Below are 21,164 nucleotides of genomic sequence, written 5' to 3'. Positions count from 1 at the left end.
CCAACACCCAGCCCCAGTTCCCCCCACCTCACCGCCCACTTACCTTGGCCCTGCCGCTGTGGTGGTAGAGGTGGCCAGCTGCCCAGCAGGCAGCTGCAGCCATGGAGGCGGCGGGGCGGCATGGCAGCAGTGGCTCTAACTTTTCCCGCCTCCCTGCGGGGCCACATGCTGATGGATCCGGCCTTCTTAGCCACCCTGTGGGCTGCTGCGGACCCGGAGGAGGCGGAGTGGCAGCGGCAGCTCCAGCCCCCCATGCAGCCCTGCAGGGCCATGCAGTGGAGGAGGCAGAAAAGGCCCTTCCTGCCCCTCAAACGGCTGCTGTGGCAGCCATTTGAGAGGCAGGAAGGGCCGGAGGAGGCGGCTCCGGCCTTCTCCGCTGGCTTGCGTGGCTGCACGGCAGCGGAAGAAGCGAAAACGCCTTTCCTGCCCTTCTGATGGCCACTGTGGTGGCCATTTGAGGGGCAGGAAGGGCCAGAGGAGGGGGCTCTGGCCTTCCCGGCCACCCTGCAGGCTGCTGCTGGCCCAGAGGAAGCAGCACGGAGACGGTGGCAGCAGCTCCAGCCCTCCAAACAGCCCTGCGGGGCCACCGGGCAGCAGAGCAGGTGGAGAAGGACTTTCCTGCCCCTCAAATGGCCGCCACAGGGCAGGAAGAGCCAGATGAAGTGACTCCAGCCTTCCCAGCCACCCTGTGAGCCATTGTGGACCCAGAGGAGGTGGCAGCAGTAGCGGAGGCAGCGGCTCTGGGCTTCCTCGCCTAGCTAGGTAAGTGGGGTGGAGGGGATATGGGGTGTAAGTGAGGAGTGAGGGGTGGGGGTGCTGGGAGAAAGCCCAGCCCCCCTGAATCACTTTGCAATGCTCCGAATCTTTATGAAGTGATTAAGATACTCGAATCCAAAGCAGCTTTCCAATTCTGGCTTTGGGTATTTCCGAATTTTTTTCCCCACTTCGGGTAAACCCAAAATGGAAAATCTGAATATTTTGGGGGTGCACACCCCTATTAATTTCTGCTGGAGACTGGCTACTTGCAGTCACCAATGGACTAGTACTTCCACTGGAGACCTTCGATTCTGCTGTTTCCCCTTCAGAAAAAAAGAAACTGCCTGCGTGGGTGCACCTTGCCCAGGAAAATCAGGTTTTTACAGGTTTAAAATAAAGCAGTTTTTGTGTGTGGAAGGAAAAGGCTGTTAACAATCTGCACACAAAGAGAGGATGATGTCATGGAGAAGCAAGGAAAAAAACCGTACTAGTCAGGTGGCTGAAACATGAGAAATCCTTAGCGTGAAATCAGCCTCCGTTTCTGAAAACCAGCTTTGTCTACACAAACTGACAGGGGCTTTTCAGGTTCTCAGGGAAGAGATAAACATTATGAAGTACTTACGAATGCTCGAGTGAACCTCATTTCACGTGTCCCCCCTCCAAATTCCCATACACTTACTCACTCAGAGCCAAGCTACAAGTGACGAATTACACGTGCCTGGCAAGTGAACAGACCCACGTGTATTCTTCCTTGTTCACTTGCGCTCCACTTGCGCTCCACTTGATCAAGTGGAGCGCAAGTGAATGGCAAGTGAACAGGGAGGAATACACATGAGTCTGTTCACTTGCCAGGCAAATGTAATTCGTAATTGTAATGTAATTTTCCCCATTCCCTAGGATGGGGAAAATGCAATGGGGTGGAAAATGATAATGATTATTATGTTTATGTTTGTAAACCCATCCAATAAAAATTCTTTAAAAAAAAAAAAAGTAATTCGTCACTTGTAGCTTGGCTCATAGTCACACTTCAATTTGCTCCACATGAGCACATTCACATGTTCAATATCAGCTCCTCCTCAACTGCTAAAAGTATCCCAGTTTCTCCTACCTCCCATATCCCTTCATTGAAATGCAGATCTTGACACTTTCTCACACCATAAATAAATGCAAATTGGCAATTCAGAGGAGCCAACAGTACTTGTTCTGTCAATGAAACCAGAGCTGAATTGTCGCTCTGCCCTCCAGACTCGCTTGCAGAGTGAAACATGGGTATCTGAGTGAATCTGGCTGTTGTTTTTCAATATATTTTTCAATATATTTTAATATGTTGTTATCCACCCTGAGCCCGTTCACAGGGAGGGCAGAATACAAATTTGAAATGAATGAATGAATGAATGAATGAATGAATGAATGAATGAATGAAGGAAGGAAGGAAGGAAGGAAGGAAGGAAGGAAGGAAGGAAGGAAGGAAGGAAAAGAATATATTTTACAAGGAGAGATCTTAACAAAAAGGGCAAAGATAAGATGTGAAAGAATCAGTCCTTTAAGGGAGACGGATGACAGTGACTCCAAAGACTCTTTCCCCAAAGAGCCATGTTTCAGGTTGCTGAATGTAAGTAAGAAGAGCAAAGGCTAAACTGCACACATTCTCTGCTTGAATAAAATGCAGCCTATTTTGTGAAGAGATAATTGGATTAACTTACAATCCATACGCTGAATTCGCTGCCAGGCTGGTAATTTGTTGGGGAGGCTCACCCTCTACCCACACCAACTGAATAACAAGTTCTGCTTGGTAACCAGGAGGCATCCTCACCGGACGAGTCTTAACGCTAAGAAGAAAAAGGGAAATGGAGTGAACAAAATTAGTAAAGACCAACTGTGTGAGATCTTGAGGTCAAACGAGACATGCTAACTCGAGGTGTTTTTAACATTGCTCTGATGGCCCTTTTGAAATGGGGGAAAGAATCAGGGTCAGAGAAGTGGCAGCAGTAAGCGCTTGATCCTTTTCCCACCTGTGGATTCCTTGTTCCTGGCAACTGCCTAGTAGCTCATAACCATCACTACGGGTTTACACACATGAAAACACACAGATACAAAAACACAGGAGGCAGTCAGAAGATATTAAAGACTCATAAACGAACGAAGCCAGAGGCTTTTCTAGGGGGACTAATGGATAAACAGCTGGAAACTGCTCATGGTACATTATTTCTATATATGACAATGGCAACAAGATTGTTATATGCTCAAAAGTGGAAAACCACAATATTACTTACAATATGGCTGGTGAAGATGATGGAGTTTGCAGAGATGGCCAAGCTTACCTCTTTGATTAGGGAAAAGACATTAACTAAATGTATTGCTACCAGGAAACCCCTTATAGACTTTTTGCATGAAAGAAATGAACTGATGGTTTGTGCTTTTGAAGATTAAGATGCAAAAAAAAATGATTAGAGGGAAAGGAAAAGTATTTATTTATGGTAATTTTGGAGTCAGAGTATAACATGTATTACCTATATATCCTTCACAGAGAACATTGGAGCTTATTCCTATCTTTCTTTCTCTTTCTTTTTTTAATAATAATGATTTTTGTTGTTGTTGCTGTTTGCTTTGTCTTTTAATTTTTTCTTTTGATATCTTTTGATATCCTGCTTAAAATTCTTAATAAAAACTATTTTAAAAAAGAAAACACTGAAGGCAGCACCCAAGCATGTACCAAATATCTAGATCAGAATACCAGAATTTCAGGTGTTAACTCTTTGCTTATCCTGCTCCAGTGGGTAGATTAAAGGGGGACCTAGTGGAATAACCACGAACGGCTCTGAGGTTGGAGGATCCTGGGAATGTCTCTTTCACTCTCAGGACCAGAAGTGTGATTTTTGAACCCTGCTGGTGGGAAATCAGCCTGGGGAGAAGCAATTAAGAGAGGGAAAAGGTGGGCAGGGGAAGACCTAGAGCATCTCCCACTGACACTGTTCCCTGCCCTCCATAATATGGGATGTTGGTGGACTACTGGTCTGATCCAACAGGGCTCTTCTTCTGTTCTTCTGTTCAGACTTTCTGCTCGTCTTGGTAGTTGAGACCCTCTTCGTTGGAGTTGCTTGGGATTAAATGAGAAGGTTCTGTGCGAAAGGCTCAGGGCTGTGAAATCCACCCCCTGTTAAGCTAGGCCAGGCTTATCTTGCCACGAGACGATAGCTCTTATGGCTGGGACAGTAAATTTGAAAAAGGCAGTTATTTGGCTTCTGCTGAAAAAGGCTCTCCCTTGATGGGGTGTCTTTGGGATAAGAAGATGAGTGGTGGGAAAGCACATCCGAGTTTACCTGGATGGAGCATCTTTCCTTGACTTTTGAGTGAGATTTCCAGCCTGGCTATGAAACAAAATATGACTTCAGTTGCATAGCTGGACGATCTCCAGCTACAAATGAATTAAGGACGTTCTTCCAGTTGGATCCTATTCAGACTGTCGGTTTCAATAAGGGTTAACTGCGCTATTAACCTGAGCCCAGCTTTGGAATATCTGGAACTGCCCTCTGGTAGTTTCTATTCCTTGGTCCTTATTATGAGCTGGGACCTGGAGGGACGCTTGCAGAAGGAGTCGGTAGAGCCGATCCCTCCCCATCTCCCTGCAGCCCATTTGCCCCAAAATGCCTCCGTGAGAGTGAAATCACCTTCTGCTTCCCTCTCCAAGAGCAAAAGAGAGAGACGGGGGAAACGTCAACATTTCTCTTTCTTATTGTGCCTTCTTGCAGTGTTGTGCACTTGGTTCACAAGAGTCCCCTTACTATTTGAGAGGGTATCCTCCGCTGCGGGAAGAGGGGAGGCAGGAAAATATCTACTACATCAGTTCCTTTCACAAGCTTTTTGATAGGATCCAACCTTACGTTTGCTACAAATGCTAATTTAATGTCATGTTTACGGCAATCCTCTTTGCCAGCTCTGTAGAGAGGGAAATTGACAAAGCCTTCGGCTCCACCTTTTAAACTCCTACATTTCTCGGCTAGCATTGCGCCTCTCTTCACTTGAGCCTCCACATGTACTTCATCTCAGAGCCAAGCTACAAGTGACACCTGACACAGGTTGGACACTTGTCAGCTTCCCTCACGTTTTGATGGGAAATGTAGGCATCCTGGTCTTGCAGCTTGGCTCTCCATTTAATTGAAGTTTACAGAGCGGCAGTCTATGGGAGGGAGAACATGCGGTCAGGAGGGGAGTGCAGGCGTCAGGCTCTCGGCAGGTGCCCCCCCTTCCCTTCCGGTGTGTGTGTGTGTTTCTGTAAACTTCAATTAAATGGAGAGCCAAGCTGTGAGGCCAGGATGCCTACATTTCCCATCAGAACTTGAGGGAAGCTGACAAGTGTCCAACCTGTATCAGGCGTCACTTGTAGCTTGGCTCTCATTTAGAAAGACTCTTAGCAATGTTACAGCATCCTCAAACAATGTGCCTGTATTCACATGTAGCTTAACATAGAAACCAACAATTCCGAGATTCATTTACAGACAGCACCATCAAAGTACATGGCACTTAGAGTCGTAATAAGCAAAGGCAATGAATTTTGGCAACGTGAATGAATTTTGACAGCAATGGACACAAAAGAGAGAGAGGGAGAGGAAAATAAACCTTTCAACCAACATCAAGAGTTGTACCTGAGACATGGAATACTGTCTTTCATTGTTCCCACAGATGTCATGGTATTTGTACTGCCTGAGAGATCTTTTAAAGATGGAAGTTGAGACGATGCATCTGGAAATGGTGGAATCATTTCTGTCTCGGGGCTGATGATATCTTCTATCTCGCTCTGAAGTCGCACCTCTAAGGACTTAAAGAAATTAAAATCCATGTTGTTTTATGAAATCAAAGAATTTCCCAAGGCAAAAAGGCAAATCAATAGGAATAAAATTAATAGGCCTGAATGTAGGTCCAGAAATGGCGCTCAGAAGAATTCTTTGATACTAGTTCAACCGAAATGAAAGGGAAACATGAAGCACGGTGTGCCAGAACTAAGTCAACAAGAGGCCCCATTGAAATCCACTCCTAGATAGAAAGTATGCTCATTAGTTTAAAAGTGACTTGAGGTTAGAAGATAAAGTACTAACAAGGAGTGAACATGTAAAGTTGCCTTTTACCATGGTTTTTTTTCTGGGAAAAGACGTGGTGGAACTCTCAAGAGGAAAATGAGGAAGAAACACACGGGATTCTTTGAAACCATATTATTTTCAAGCACTATTGCCGAGTATTTTCAAGAGGTGCCGGAACTCTGTTCCCCCACATTCCCCCTGAAAAAAAGCCCTGCCTTTTGCTATTATGATATACATAATAAATAGTTCGCACAAGTGGAGAGAGCAGAATATAACAACAACAACAACAACAACAACAACAACAGTGGTGGTGGTGGTGGTGGTGGTGGTGATGATGATGATAGCCGGAACTTCAAACTCTGGCTATTGACACTGACATTTTGGTTACGCCTCCATTTTAGGGGAGGACCTAGTAATTATATTTCTTTGATGTTGTTGGATTAATTTTCATTTAATTTCGAGGAAAATACAATCAATTGGTATATCTTTGGACTCTCTCTTTATGTTAGATGAATTACAAGTATTTAGATCTTTGAAACAGAGACTCTTAGACACTGAGAAACAAATGGTCTGGCCTCATGCAGACAAAACTTGTTCTCCCCTGCAGTTTATTATAACATCGAGCCAGGGGCTTCCAGCTATTTTTTTTACAGAGCTCCCAACCCCACATTTATGCTTTTATGTTAGCAAGATTTAATGTTTTCCCATCTGCAGTTCTTTATGGAAGATTTGCCAAATTGCCCTATCATGAAAGAACATGTCCATGCAATAATAAAGAACCAGAGTCAATTGCTTGTATTTTGCTCCAATGCGAATTTTATGTCCAAATAATTAATTAATCCTATAGCCTCCCCAGGGTCTCAGGCAGAGGTCTTTCACATGAATGACTACCTGAGCCTTTTATCTGGCCAGTAATGATGTATATCAAGAAAAGAAACACAAAGACACTGTAGAGAAACAGAGTATGGCCCAGGAAAATGTTTTGCTTTCACAGATAAGTAAAAAAAAAATACTGGGCTCTGTTTTTTACTGTTTTTTTATCTTGGAAAAATTATATATATATAATTGTGAAAGCAGAATAATCAGCAAGCTCAAACCCAGTTTTAACAGAGGGCCTTCCCAGACAACTGGCCAAAGTGGTAGGTATAAAATCATAGGCTCACATACTTCCTTTCCTCGGTGAGGATTGCAGTTTGGAAGTGTACTTAGAGACTCCCTACACGAGACTTCTGACATGTGAAGAACACGTGTCAGGAGCTGCAGTGGTAGCCAGGAAAGCTAGTTTCAAAAGACAGAGCTGGCGGCAGGGCAAAGGCTTTGCTATACACTGGAGCTGTGTGAAGGAACTGTGAAATGCTAGAAGGGAAACTTCAGCCCATTAGAACCTCTCCAGGTCCAAGCCCAGCTCTGGAAGGCAGCTCCTGCCCATTTCCATTCCTCGCTGCCCTCTGCTTGAGATCCCACACACTTTTAGACTACAGAGGTGAAATTGACAGCGCCTTTGCGGAGGTGAAGACAAAATTAACAAACCCTCTGGGGAGTGATCTCTGCCAGCTCTGTCTTTTTAAACTATGGTTCCCAGCTAACATTGCGTTTCCCTACCCTTGACCAACACACGCCAATGCGTCTCGTGTAGAAAGACTCTGTGAAGTACGTAACTGAAACTACTGTATGATAAATATACATAACGCAATTTTATACCCGATTAACTAAAACCAAACCTTTCACACACTCTGTTCTGGAACAAGCACCCTTGAAATAAATCAGTGGATATGTATGTAAAACACACTTAAACTTACTGGTACTTCAGTACTGACTTCATGTTTGCTGAATCTGAAAACTATAACATAGGCAGAGGCTCCTGATACACAGAATATCCGACTTTCAGGACACCAGTACATCAGCTGGATGGCAAAAGGATCGTCTTCTACAATTTCTGCAGTTGGCTTCCCTTCCACTTTCTGTTTTTCAAACACCTTTGAGGTTTTTAACTTGTACAACATCTGTAGTGTTACTGGAAGACACAGAGGACATCTGTTATATTGCTTGAGATGCAACAACATTTTAAATGATCACAGTTGCAATTTTTTTTCCAGACTTTATACGAAAAATATTTCAAAATGATGTAGTATAGTGTACATTAACAGGCTGACAGTGGAGTCCTAAACAGAGTTACCCCCTTCTACGTCCATTGAAGGACTCTTTATAAGTAGCTTGCTTAGGATTGCATTGTCTGATCTGGGCGGGGGGCAGGGCTTTTTTTTCCGGTGGAACACGGTGGAACGGAGTTCCGGAACCTCTTGAAAATGGTCACATGGCTGGTGGCCCCGCCCCCTGATCTCCAGACAGAGGGGAGTTGAGATTGCCCTCTGCGCCACGTGGAGGGCGATCTCAACTCCCCTCTGTCTGGAGATCAGGGGGCGGGGCCACCAGCCATGTGACCATTTTCTCCGAGGGCAACCCGCTGAGTTCCACCACCTCTTTTCCCAGAAAAAAAGCCCTGGCGGGGGGGTAATGAAAAGGAGCACTGTATCACATCAAAGGGGACAGAACCATTTGCAAAAAGAAGAGCAACTTTCCCGCATTCGGAATCCTGTACCTTTAAAATACTTTAAGATATCTTTATAACTCTGCATTGAATAATGTCAAAATATCGAATCCATTAGTCTTTAAATTGGTCTCTCACATCCAAGCCTTTTTGTAAGCAAATCAAATAAGTTAACTTTTCCATACAGACTGGAAGAAACCTGGCTATTATTGGATATGATGGATAAAGTCTGTCCAGCTGACAGTAAGATCCTTGTTTTGGGAGACAGCAAACATAAACTCTCCTACTAGTGTGGCAGGCAATTAGCGCCAAATCAGCTGCAGCTTCTGTTTTTTTCAAACTTAATTCTCAGACTTATGGGGCCCCAATTTGGACTGGGAATGCAGCATGCAGGGAGGGGGTGCATAAGCCTCCTGCACACAAAGTTTTTCCAACCCAAGCCTTGAGGGAGGTGAAGATGAAATTAACAAATCTTCTAAGGAGTGATCTCCGCCGGCTCTGTCTTTTAAAACTACGCTTCCTGGCTAACATTGCACCTCCCTACACTTCATGAACACGCACCAAGGCGTCTCATGTAGAGACTCTCGGATTCAGACATACCTTTAAAAGCACTCAGCACTGAAAGAGAGGGCTGTGAAGTGGGAGGAGGAACTTCTGGTTTCCCTCCCACCTTGCTTTCACCAGCAGAAAGTGTGGCAGGGGACTTTTGCCCCTTTCTGTGGCTCCATCTGTCCTTTCTAGGGCACCTGGCACCAGAGATAAGGAGCAAAAAGCTCCCTGTTGCACTTTCCAGTGATGAAAACGGGGTGGGGAAAGGAAACCAGAAGCTCCTTCCCCACTTTCACAGCATGCTCTCGCACATCAAGGGGATGGCCACTGTTGTGAGTTCCCCCCAGTCTGTGTCTGACCGCAAGCCGGGTTGCACACCTGTGACCAGATTTTAATGAAGACACAAGACACAATACTAGAGGATTCAGTTGTTGTTTTAGGGCCTTGCCAGAAAGATATTTTCAGACCTATCTTATTCATTCCTCTTCCATATAGTCCTGCCAAATAAAACTTTCTCCTTCTTATATTAATGTAGAGCTCTTCACTACCTTTCATTTCTTTGCTTCAGTTACTTGAAATGCATCATTATTGTTTCAACAATTTTAACCAATTCTCTCCCTTCTGGGTTTTTAACATACCACAAGTAGTTCATTATGTTAAGAGGAACTTACTGCAAGAAGCATCCCAAAATTTTACTGAGCCATCTGCGTGACTTTAAAAAAAGAGATTAAAAGGCAGTTAAAATAAAAAGAAGAAATGTGTCATATAGCTGCAAAAAGTAACATGAATTTAATACCTTACAACAAGGATGGCAGAGTTCAACAAAGTAGCATTCTTACACATCCTCCACCATTTTCATAAAGTCTCACAAATCACAATGTGTTCCTGACATTGGGGCTCTCCAGGGAGGCAACCTTTAAGTTTTAGCCCAAAAATATACCATCCAGTACAGTCTGCCCTCGACCCCTCTGAGATATGACAATGCCTTGCATATACAAAGTGTCTTGCATATATATATGTGGTCTGTTAAAAGTAGAGATGGGCACGAACAGCAATACGAACAAAAAAAAGCCACAAACAGCCCAATCTGCAGTTCGCGAACAAGCTGTTCGTGAGGCCCCATTCTAAATGAACAGGTGGTCGTTGCAAGCCTCCTTGGTTGCTGTTCATTGCTGTTCGTCAAGCCAGACAGTCTGGCACCTGCAATCAATTCCCTTGGCAACTTAGGCAGGGATTGTCTGAACTCTGTCTGAACTCCTTCTGTTGCCCTGGAAACCCCAATCGAAGCCCAATTTAGTTTGATAGGCAGGTCTTCCTTTCAAGTGTGGAGCTCCAAAATTTGTTACAAGGGAGCAAAGAGCAGGGGGGAAGGGGGACTCCCAGCTGTGGTTTTGCAGACAGTGGAGAGGGAGAGACAGTTGCTGTTGGCATTTTGAGAGAGAGAGTGCATTGGAGCTTGAATTTTCTTTGTGTGTGGTGGGATAGGGATCTACCCCTTCAAGTTCCAGGGCTGCTGCCAGGCTCTGGGCCAAGCTATTATTTATTATTGGTACCTTTCCTGCTGCCTGCTCAGGTCAGGTTTCTGGGAGTGGTGCAGTAGGGATCTTGACTTGGACGATGGCTGGAGGAGAGCCTGCTGGCCCCCACGAACAGCCAACCACGAACATGTTTGTGAACAGGTCCATGTTCGTAGTTGTTCGTGAGTCCCTGTTCATGGATGGCAATGAACAACGAACATGATGTTTGGTTTTTTTCCTGTTCATGCTGATCTCTAGTTAAAAGTGCTCCTACTCCCTGCATATGGAAAGCCAAAGAACATTACGGGTATACAGCATGACTGCTATTCCCTTATAGCTCTGTTCTGGGCGACTCCAGAAATGTAGAAAAGTAGACCTCATGTGGAAAGGCCAGGATGCTGAGAGAAGAACTCTCACAGTCTTCCCTCATCTGAACTCTGATGCTGGTATCATAGTTGTACCTTAAAAGGAGCACCCGTGGCAAAGAGAACAGTTTCAAAAACAGAATAGTTACAATCGTTTACCCTTCTAACAGTAAAGTTGCTGCCTCATTGCCTATCAGTAGGGTTGTGAGTTAGAATTTCCCACAGACAAGATCCTGGTTTCTGCATCTGTTGAGCCATTCCAAGATACGCAGAAAAATATTAGTCTGTACATTGAAAAGGGGAGATGCACCCCTGCTTTGAAGCTAAGCAAGTTTGAGGGCAGGAGAGAAAGCAGGGCCAGTGCCAGGGTTTGTGCTGCTTGAGGCGAGATACCTACTTGCCCCCCCACCCACTAACCAACTTGATATTGTAGGCTTAAAAATGATTAATATTAAATACATCTCCAAAATTATACCTTTTACAGCTTATTCAGCCTGTTTTCAGAGTTCTTGGTAATCTGGAGGGGCAGCAGCATAGTGTGGTTGTGGGGCTCCCGGGGCAGGAGGTGGCGACTCTTGCCCACGCATGCGCGCAAAGTGCGTGCGCGCTCCAGTCCTGCGTGATGACGCCGGGAGCCAAGCTGAGCCAAGCCGAGCCGAGGCAGGCAGCAGCAGCTAAGAAGTGGAGAGGCGAGTGGGGATGCGGCCCGCTTCCCCACTAGCCTCCCTGCTCGCTGCCACGCTACCAGGCCACCTGGCTCACCAGGGCTGAGTCGAGGTGGGCGGCAGCAGCAAAGGGGCGGAGAGACGAGCAGGGATGTGGCCCACTTCTGGGTCAGGGGGGTCATCAGGGGCCAGCACAGCACCTCCTTCAGAATTCAGTACTCGAGGCAGCTGCCGGCACCACCTCCATGGATGCACCAGGCCTGGCAGAAAGCATCCCGCCTCTAGATAAAGTAGGGTTGCCAGGTTCCCTTACCCTCCCAGTGGGAGGGGGGGCAGCTCTTACCTTTCCAATGCTCACCATGCAGCCCCATGCCAGTGTGATGACATCACTTCCAGGAAGTGACATCATCGTGCAAGGCTAGGTAGCACACACACGCTTCGCTGCAGGGCAATTTGGGCCCCATTTGGCCTCAATTCAGCCCATTTGGAGCCCAAATCTGCCTACTGCAAAACGCGGGAGCACTCTTAAGGCAGCACAATGATGTCACAACTGACTTACGCCGACCCCTACTGGGGCTTTCAAGGGGAGTGAGTAGCAGAGGTGGTTTGCCTGTACCTTCCTCTGCAGATTCTTCCTTGGTAATCTCCCATTCAAGTACTGACCCTGCTTAGCTTTCAAGATCTGGTGAGATCGGGCTATACTATGCCACCTTCCCTCCCCAAATCATCCATATATAGGTATATCAGTACATTTAATCTGAATATGTACAAACCAAAAACCAGATGCTTTTTGGTCCAAAGTCCTCCATCAGTGGTATATAAATATCTCATCCATAGCACTCCATCAATATAGTCACTAAATCATAAATGATCCAGCACAAAACAGACACTAAGATGTAATATAAAACAGCGTCGAGTAAAGTCATTGAAATCCTCCCGCAGAACAGCATGAGATGTGATAAGGACAATGCATCCAGATGAGTTGTTCCTTTGTCCATAAATCTCCTGAAACCGGGTCAGAAGTATACAGATTCAAGATGGAGAGCTGAGCATCGACCAGAAATTTCATTCATCCAGAAATGGTTTCATTTCTGGTTGGTGCTCAGCACTCCAACTTAAATCTGTATACTTCTGATCTGAATCCCACAAAGCTTTCTAGAAGTCATTTGGACCCATACTTAAAATAAAACCATCTCAACAGCTCCACGACTCCCTTGGAGGCCAATGCTAAGTAATACTATTTTCTTACCCTGTAATAATAATTTCAGGATACGTCTGTGCTCCTAGGTTCCACGCACCACCATTGATCGGCCACTCCTACACATAAATGAAAGAGTTAAATTTTAGGAGAGTTACATTTCTAATTTAGAACATTTATAAAAGGCTTGCAATTGCACTGATATGCTTGTATGCCTCCCCGTTCATTGCAAGTTTTTGGCAACTTGAAAGGCTGCTGGTTCTTTGCCCCTCCACACTGCCATAGACATCTGAGAACATCAGCATTCAGTCTTTCATATAAAAACAAGTTACTAGCAGCCAGTGTTGCAGACAGATATTTGAACACATACACCGTATGCCTCAGTTATAAGAGAGGAAGCTTCTATGTCTCTATGACCTTGCTTGATGAAATTCAGCCCCTCCCCACCCATGACGGGATTCTGCCAACCATCTCATCTCATGAAACACCACTTTCACCAGAAAAGGTAATCATTTGGATAATGTTTATCCAAAATAAACAAACTGCCACATTATACCACAGTGATCTGCAGAATTTATTCTGCACACGGAATGTTTTTTGGTTGCAAAATATGAACTCCCAATATTCTTGGAATCTCTCTCTTTCTGAGCAAGTCCATTCTTCTTCCTGCCCCAGTATTTTCTGTTGTCGCCCTACAGCTTAATAAAATGGTGGCGAGAGCACAGAAGCACATGGCCATTCTCTCTTCAACTGCCTTACTTTTTCTCATCTCCAAAGTTTGCATAGGTAAGGAGGAAGGGCAGAGAAAGGAAGCAACCAGGGAAAGGATTAGATCCAGAGGAGTTAGCCGTGTTAGTCTGTAGCTGCAAAATACTAAAAAGTCCAGGAGCACCTTTAAGACTAACCAACTTTATTGTAGTATAAGCTTTCGAGAACCACAGCTGTCTTCGTTAGGATTAGAAGTTCTAATAAGTTCAGAATGTCTTTTCTAACTCTGTCCAGCCTTTGAGAACATTCTGAGCAAAGGTATTTTCTAATTCTGCACTTCTGTCGTGTACCCACAGTGTGACTCACTACTACAACACGGCCCAAATGGTACAAAAAGCTCAGCAGAGCTGCCACTTCTCCAGAGGGCTGCTGTCAGGTTCTGGCAGTTCGATTCCCATAGTAGTCCACTGCACACACTCCAGTGTATGAGTTAAAGTTACTTTATTAGAGATCCATCAGTACTAGCAAACACAGACAAGGGTATTGGCAGAAGTGACATGTGTCAGGTTGGAGGAGTTAGTTACAGGGAAAGTTTCCGCCTTTAGGATATGGATGGTTAGGATTCTGGCATGAAGGAGCAAGAAAGGGGGGGAAGAGGGTTTGATACAGGAGGAGAGAAGAACTGTAGGAGAGATGAAGTTATTTTCGGTTCCCAGAGACAGCACTCAAGGACACATTCTCAAGTGGCACCATATCCTTTGCAACTTCCCGTCTCCCCCTCCCTCACTGCTCAGTCATGGAATACGATTCGGGTGCATTGGCGCGAGGTGGAAACAGAAATCCTTGAGTCCTTTGGTGATCCGTCTTTGAATGCACACTTATTGTACTGGAGAGAAGAGTGCATTTTCGTATCTTTTTCCTTACAAATTCAATGCGCTAATCAAAATGTCATGAAATAGTAATATAATTATAAAACAAATGAAAACACATTTTATTAATAATAAAACCAGGATCAGTAAGCAAGAGTCTACTTTCTGTAACCATAATCCTGCCCCAACAAAAATTGCCAAACATTTCAACTTTTCTTTTTACCTTATTGCTGTATCCTTGCTTCTTATGTTTCGCCCCTACAGAATATAGCACAGGAATCAAATCCGGAGGACAGTCAGCCAGATATTCCGTGCAGGTAACAGGTGAGTCGTGAATGTCCATGGGATATGGATTTTCAAAAATTGGGAAACTAATTGAGAGAGACATTTTGTGGGCTTGTATTAGCATAATTCTTAGAAAATTGCATCACATTGTACACAAACTATGTCTTTTTGTATAGAAGTCCAGTCTACACCCAAGTAATAAACCTGTGCCTGGGCTGTGCACTGCTTACATCTTCAAGCAAGAGCTTTTTTATGACTATCATGAAGAAACAGGATTTTCTGTAATCTCTAACGGAAGGAAGACAGTTATCCACATGGAGAGAAAATATGTGATTAACAACCCATCTAGACTTTCTCAGTCTCTTTCCCACTGTTTCTTCTTATGATAAGCCAGTTTGAGGAAATGGCTTATCCTTGCATGGACTACAATCGACTCAAAAATCATTATGACCAGGGCTTTTTTTCTGGGAAAAGAGGTGGCAGAACTCAGTGGGTTGCCCTCGGAGAAAATGGTCACATGGCTGGTGGCCCCGCCCCCTGATCTCCAGACAGAGGGGAGTTGAGATTGCCCTCCACGCCAACTGGCGCGGAGGGCAATCTAAACTCCCCTCTGTCTGGAGATCAGGGGGCGGGGCCACCAGCCATGTGACCATTTTCAAGAGGTGCCGGAACTCCGTTCCACCGCGTTCCCGCTGAAAAAAAGCCCTGATTATGACCCAACTGGCCATCTCAACAGATGGAAAGTCATCCTTACAGAAGGCAGGATCAAAAGTTAATTCTTTGTCTTTCGATGCACCATGTGTGAAATCAAGTTTTCAGCATTCAGCTTTTCCCTTACAAAAAGATGCATCCACATTAGTGACACACACAAAATGGAGCGGGTCCCTCCCTCATGAGCGAGCAACAGCAAAATGAGGGGAAAGGCCCTCCCTGCTGCCCAGTAAATTGGTAGAAGCAAAATAAAGTTTTTTTGAAAAAAAGGAACGATGAGCTAGAAGACCACAGGCAGCTAACGTTGCAATCCTAAGCAGAGTTACGTCCTTCTAAGAGTCTCTCTACACAAGTTATCTTAAACGAGGATGCTCAAGTGCAAGGAGACACAATGTTAGCTGGGAAGTGTAGTTTAAACCTCTCTACACAGAGCAGGCAGAGATCGCTCCTCAGAGAATTTGTTAATTTCATCTTTGAGGAGGCAAAATTGACAGCCTTTGGCCTGCCTCTGCATAGCAACCTTAGACTTCCATGGTCATCTTCCATCCAAGTATTAACCAGGGCCACCCCCACTTAAGCTTCTATGATCTGACAAGTTTGGTCAGACCCTTAGGTACTTAGAAGGGAGTAAATCTGCTCAGGACTGCATTGTAAAGGTGCAACATTCTTTAAATCTGGATCTCCCAAAATACTAATGACCATTAAACTTGTTTGAGTTTGAATCCACTCTGTGATTTGTTTGCTATTGTAGTAAGACACATTCTGTATTTCCAAACCTGATAAAAAAGCAACAACAAAAATCTAACAATGAGTGATAACGTCACAAAGACTTTGTACTTACTTGCTCTGAGTCAGGTCAACAACAATGAAATCTTTTTCCAACAGCACAACTACAGCATATGGTTCTTGAAATTCTACAAACCAAGAATCGGGCACAAAAATTAGAGACCAGGGATAGTTAGCTAAATGAGATTCAAATTATATCATTCTTAATGATCATAAAATAAAGGATTTTTTAAAAAATACTAGAAACAGTTTTTGAAATGGGAAAATACAACATCTAATTAAGTACGGTTGTTTATTATATTTATATTTATTGGTTGTTGTTATGACCTTTAAAAAGAGTGGGTGATGTAATGCTCATCTAGATCTTGAGTGGGGGGCGGCGGTGATGATGATAACAACAACAACTGTGCTTATATACTGCTCTTCTAGACAGATTAGTTTCTCACCCAGAGCGGTGAACAAGTTAGTGTTATTATTATCCCCACAATGCAGCTGGGGCTGAGAGGAGTGGCTTACCCAAGGCCATCTACTGAGCTCATGGCAGGAGAGGGATTTGAACCAGCAGAGTGCTGATTCGCAGCCGAACCACTTAACCACTGTGCTACAGCAGTGTTAACTTCATGTTACTTCAGCAATAAACCTAGGGCTATACCCTGTGAGGTACTGTTGTTATAAATATAGTTTCAGTGCATTATAGTATTTCCCAAGCCAACCATAGGGAATGTGGTATTACTAGAGTTGCCAACTCTGGCTGGAGGAATTCCCAGATATTCGAGGAGGCGCCTGAATCAGATGGAATTTGGGGAGAGAAGGAAGCTCAGCAAGGATGTGATGCCGTACAGCCCACCCTCTGAATGACCACTTCCTCCTGGGGAACTAATTTCTATTACCTGGAGACGAACTGTAATTCTTGGAAAATTCCAGGCCCCACCTGGAGATTGGCAATCCTGTGTGTTAGACAGAAGCTGCTTGCACTGGGCCAGCTGTTATTGGGAGGGGAGGTGGGAGGCGGCACGCGTTACTTAGCATGCAATCCAGCCAACCCACATGAGAAGCCAAAACAAACGTCCCCACAGCCATGCGGAGCCCATACCACCCAGAAATATTTTGAAAAGTGACCATGCTCTGTATGAATTAGGGCCCTCAGATTCATATAGGGTAATAGCTGAGTGCACGTTAGATGCTTCTACAAATGTCAGAAGGATTGAGATTAAAACATCTGTACCCCATGTTCTAGATGAGACAAATAATGAACTGAAAAGTCTTGGATTCTATAAGCTCCTGGGCATGTTCAAAAAGCCATACAGACTAATGGCAGATTTGCTACATTCCCAGTTGTGGTGGAAGATCTCCCACTCCCCAATGGGGCTGGCAAAATTTGAGGTGTGCAATTATTGCCCCCAATGATGCAACTTCCAATGTGACCCCGAAGTGGTCGTGTTGGATGCTACTCTAGGACTTGCCCAAAACTCTATGGTTAAACCAGAGTGGGGCAAGTGCTAGAGTGTCACTCCTCCTCCCAGCATGATGATGTCACTTCCAGGTTGCCAGAAGTGATGTCATTACACTGGGGACAACAATCACTTCCCAACCTACTTGCAAGTTCCTGCCTCCCTCATCCTCCATGCCTAGTAGCAACCCTAAGAATTACACCTTCAGAAAGTCATTGACTGCAATGGATTTAAAAGGGTGTAGCTCAGTTCATGAGTGATTCCGCACATGTTGGATAATGCACTTCCAATCCTTTTTACAGATCATTTGGAATGGATTTTTTTGTGTGCGGAACAAATAATCCACCTCAAACAACTGATAATGTGCATTGAAAGTGCATTATCCAACGTGTGCGGAATTAGCCTAAGACTGCATTGTAAAGGCGTTAATATATTTAATCAACACATCTTCAAAGCCTGGCTCTGTCTGAGCTCTCTGCTCTACTGTGAGGGCAAATGTACCATTTTCTGTCGAGCCATGGGTCAAAGGTGTAGCATACACTTACCATTTGGGTATGGCGTTTCACAGAGGGTTAAAAAGTCCACAATGGGGTGATCCATTTCAAGCACTGTAATTGCTTTTCCATGCATGATCGTTAGGCTTGGTCTTCGCCAAGGCTTGTCGTAAGAAAGTCCGCCAGAAAAAATTATAAAAGGCTCACTATATTGGGAAGAATAATAAAAAAGGCGGGTAATTACATCACCTCTGCATTTATTTTCAGCCCAAAGATCTTTCAAATAGGAAAAGAAAAAGAAATTAATTTGTGTGTCAGTCTGCATATGTATTAATGTCTGTGTAATTGAATATTGTGATTTTTTTTTTCATAGGCTAGGGGTCAAATCACCACTTCTGCCAGGGACTCTCACTGACTGACCTTAGTCCCAGCACAAACTCTCGGCCTGGTCTACCTCACAAGGTCATTGTTGTGAGAAAACGGAGGAGAGAAGAACAAAGTTCTAAGCTGCTTTGAGTTCCCAATTGAGGGGAAAAGCGAAATATAAATAAATGAATGAATGAATGAATGAATGAATGAATGAATGAATGAATGAATGAATGAATGAATGTGTCTCTGTTCAGAGTGGACTGTGGAATCCATTTTGAGTTCTACAGTCCACAATCAGTTTTGGCAGACGAGAATGGATCTCTCAGTTTGTTTATGTGTCTTTTAAAAAATGAGCTCATAAAGCAGTCTACATGTGCGAGACCTTATGAAAAAGATCATTCACTATATTTGAACACACATTTTGATTCTGTACTAAAAGATTTCTGTTAAAAAACAGTCATACTCATACAGATTGGAACCTGTCCTAGTAAACACCAGCTTTGGAGGGAATCCTTGGGAAGAGTGAATAATCTTCCAGCAGGGAAGCGTGCCTCTGGGTAACAGATCTTCCTGTACTGTGATTTTTGCTGCTATCTCTCTTCTGTCACATCAAGGGTAGTGTTAAAATTCATCATAGAACAAGCAAGTAAATTGCACACAGAGAGTGTACTCAGATACAGAGAAAAAGGAGGGGGAGTGTCACACACATACCCTTTTTTCTATGTATATGAATCAGCAAAAAATGAAGACCCAACACAGAAAACTTTCTGCAGCTGTTATTAACCATTCATCTTGCATCCCAATTCTTCTCCAAGCAGCTGAAGGCCCTCCTCTGAGGAATCCCCTTGCAATTAGGTATAAAAAGGTGTGAGAGACTGACTCACCACAATGAAATCCTAAGCAGAATTACCCCCATCTTATCCCACTGATGTCGGTGGACTGATAAACATATAAGTGTGTTTAGGATGACACAGTTACTGGCCAGGTTCCCAAGACCAACCTAGCCATGACATAGGAAACAAGTGAAGTTTTTCAAAGAAAACTTTAATATTGCCATCGTTAAGTACTTGAAGGGCTGTCATATAGAGGATGGTACGGAGTTGTTTTTCGCTGCCCCAGAATGTCAGACCAGAACCACATGGAGCTTTCGAATAAACATTAGGAAGAACTTCCTGTCAGTTAGATCCAGAGGAGTTAGCCGTCTGTAGTAGCAAAAATTGAAAAGAGTCCAGTAGCACCTGTAAGACTAACCAACTTTACTGTAGCATAAGCTTTCGAGAATCACAGTTCTCTTCGTCAGATGCGTGTCCAGGATAATGCCGATTGCCACTTTGAAGTCAGGTAGCAATTTTCCCCAGGCCAGTTTGGGTGCGGATCCTGACGGTGTTTTGCCATCTTCTGGGCACAGAGCAGGAGTCAGTGGGGGGGGGGGAGTTGTGAATTTCCTGCACCTGGAGGTCCCTTCCAGCCTTATGAATCTATGATTCTACTACAGGGGCATCAGAATCTGACTGGGGTACATTACAGGGGTGGGGGGGGATGTCAAACCCTTTCTCCACAGGGAAGCAAAAGCAGTAGCACTCTCTGCAAGCTACTTTCCTCTCTCCAATGGCAAAAAGATACATTGACTGGTATCCTTTCCCTTGTGAATGGGAAAGCAACTTAGGATGTCTATGATTCTGATCTGCAAAAAGTCCAGCGAGGAAAGGGTTAAGAACTCGATAGCCCATCACTGTTCCACTACTCAGATTTGGGCCATTTTCATACTACTTACCTTGCCTCGGAACGACCTGAAACATCACGCATAAAACGCAGAAGATCGCATTTTCTCGCACAAGATTTGTGCGACGACACGCAAATCTCGTGCGAGAAAACGAGATCTTCCGCATTTTTTGCGCGATGTTTCGGGTCCTTCCGAGGCAAGGTAAGTAGTGTGAAAACGGTCTTGGATGCCTTAAAATAAAAAAAGGCCTGAAAAACATCATGTTGTAGATGCAACCATGCTCTGAGTAGCCTTCCTCCACTTTGAGTGGCTCTTCCTCTAACAGAAAAAGACTTCAAACTTGAGCCAAAAGGAAAGGTGAGTGATAACTATTTTAATAAATAAAATGAACCTATAAATAAACTTTGCTCAGAGGAATGGTAGCATAGGTGTAGGATTTACCCGCATGTATCTTCTGTATCATATCTAGTGCGGCCTTCACTAAAGTTATACCACTGGGTTATACCACTTAGGCATGGGAAAAGATTGGATGTTCCTTCATGTAAAACAATTCTGCACATATAAAACTAACATATTATGAAGAGATTAGAAACATTTTCTTTGACACCTTAGGCAAAAAAGGGAGGAACTGGCCATGAAGTGAACACCTGGGCTGTTTTCACACGTCTTACCGGCTGCAGGAAATCGTGTGACACGCCCGGAACAACAGCGTCTCCCTGGCACGATTTCCCGTCATTTCTGATGTCATTGCACTATAAACCGGAGTCACAATAGGAGATCGCGTCAGGAAGACACTGTCGTTCCGGGAGTTTTGGCGATTTTCCGCAGCCGGTAAGATGTGAAAACGACCCTGTTCTCAGAGAGATCTAAGCCTAAAAGCTTCCTGGCTGAGCAAGAATTCAAACATCAGACCTCTTTCTTGAATTCCAAAACAATCCAGTATTACACCATACTGGCTTAGAAATGCATTCTAAACGTCTGTCTAATAATGCAAAATACTTTTTAAAGCTTTTTCTGCTAAATTTTTATTTCCTGCGGACCTTATATAAACAGAAAAAATCATAACATATTCATTGAAGGTGACAAACTTTCTAA

General features: G+C 44.2%; 1 protein-coding gene across 4 annotated transcripts in view; it reads right to left on the bottom strand.

Annotated features, from left to right (window-relative positions):
- The window catches only part of STXBP5L (syntaxin binding protein 5L), a 100,040-nt gene that overhangs the window by 30,779 nt on the left and 48,097 nt on the right, over positions 1–21,164 (bottom strand). For all 4 annotated transcript variants that reach the window (XM_055002687.1, XM_055002689.1, XM_055002688.1 and 1 more), the window contains exons 10-17: positions 18,029–18,183; positions 16,088–16,160; positions 14,474–14,621; positions 12,725–12,792; positions 9,600–9,640; positions 7,631–7,845; positions 5,400–5,572; positions 2,460–2,585 (exon numbers count right to left, since the gene is read on the bottom strand). In XM_055002687.1, the coding sequence (XP_054858662.1) occupies positions 2,460–2,585; positions 5,400–5,572; positions 7,631–7,845; positions 9,600–9,640; positions 12,725–12,792; positions 14,474–14,621; positions 16,088–16,160; positions 18,029–18,183 (999 nt within the window). The remainder of the gene's footprint in view (positions 1–2,459; positions 2,586–5,399; positions 5,573–7,630; positions 7,846–9,599; positions 9,641–12,724; positions 12,793–14,473; positions 14,622–16,087; positions 16,161–18,028; positions 18,184–21,164) is intronic.

The sequence above is a fragment of the Eublepharis macularius genome, chromosome 18, assembly GCF_028583425.1.
Source record: "Eublepharis macularius isolate TG4126 chromosome 18, MPM_Emac_v1.0, whole genome shotgun sequence".
Classification (NCBI taxonomy): Eukaryota; Metazoa; Chordata; class Lepidosauria; order Squamata; family Eublepharidae; genus Eublepharis; species Eublepharis macularius.
The sequence above is the reverse complement of the archived record's forward strand: the minus strand, read 5'-3'. Positions and strand labels throughout refer to the sequence as shown.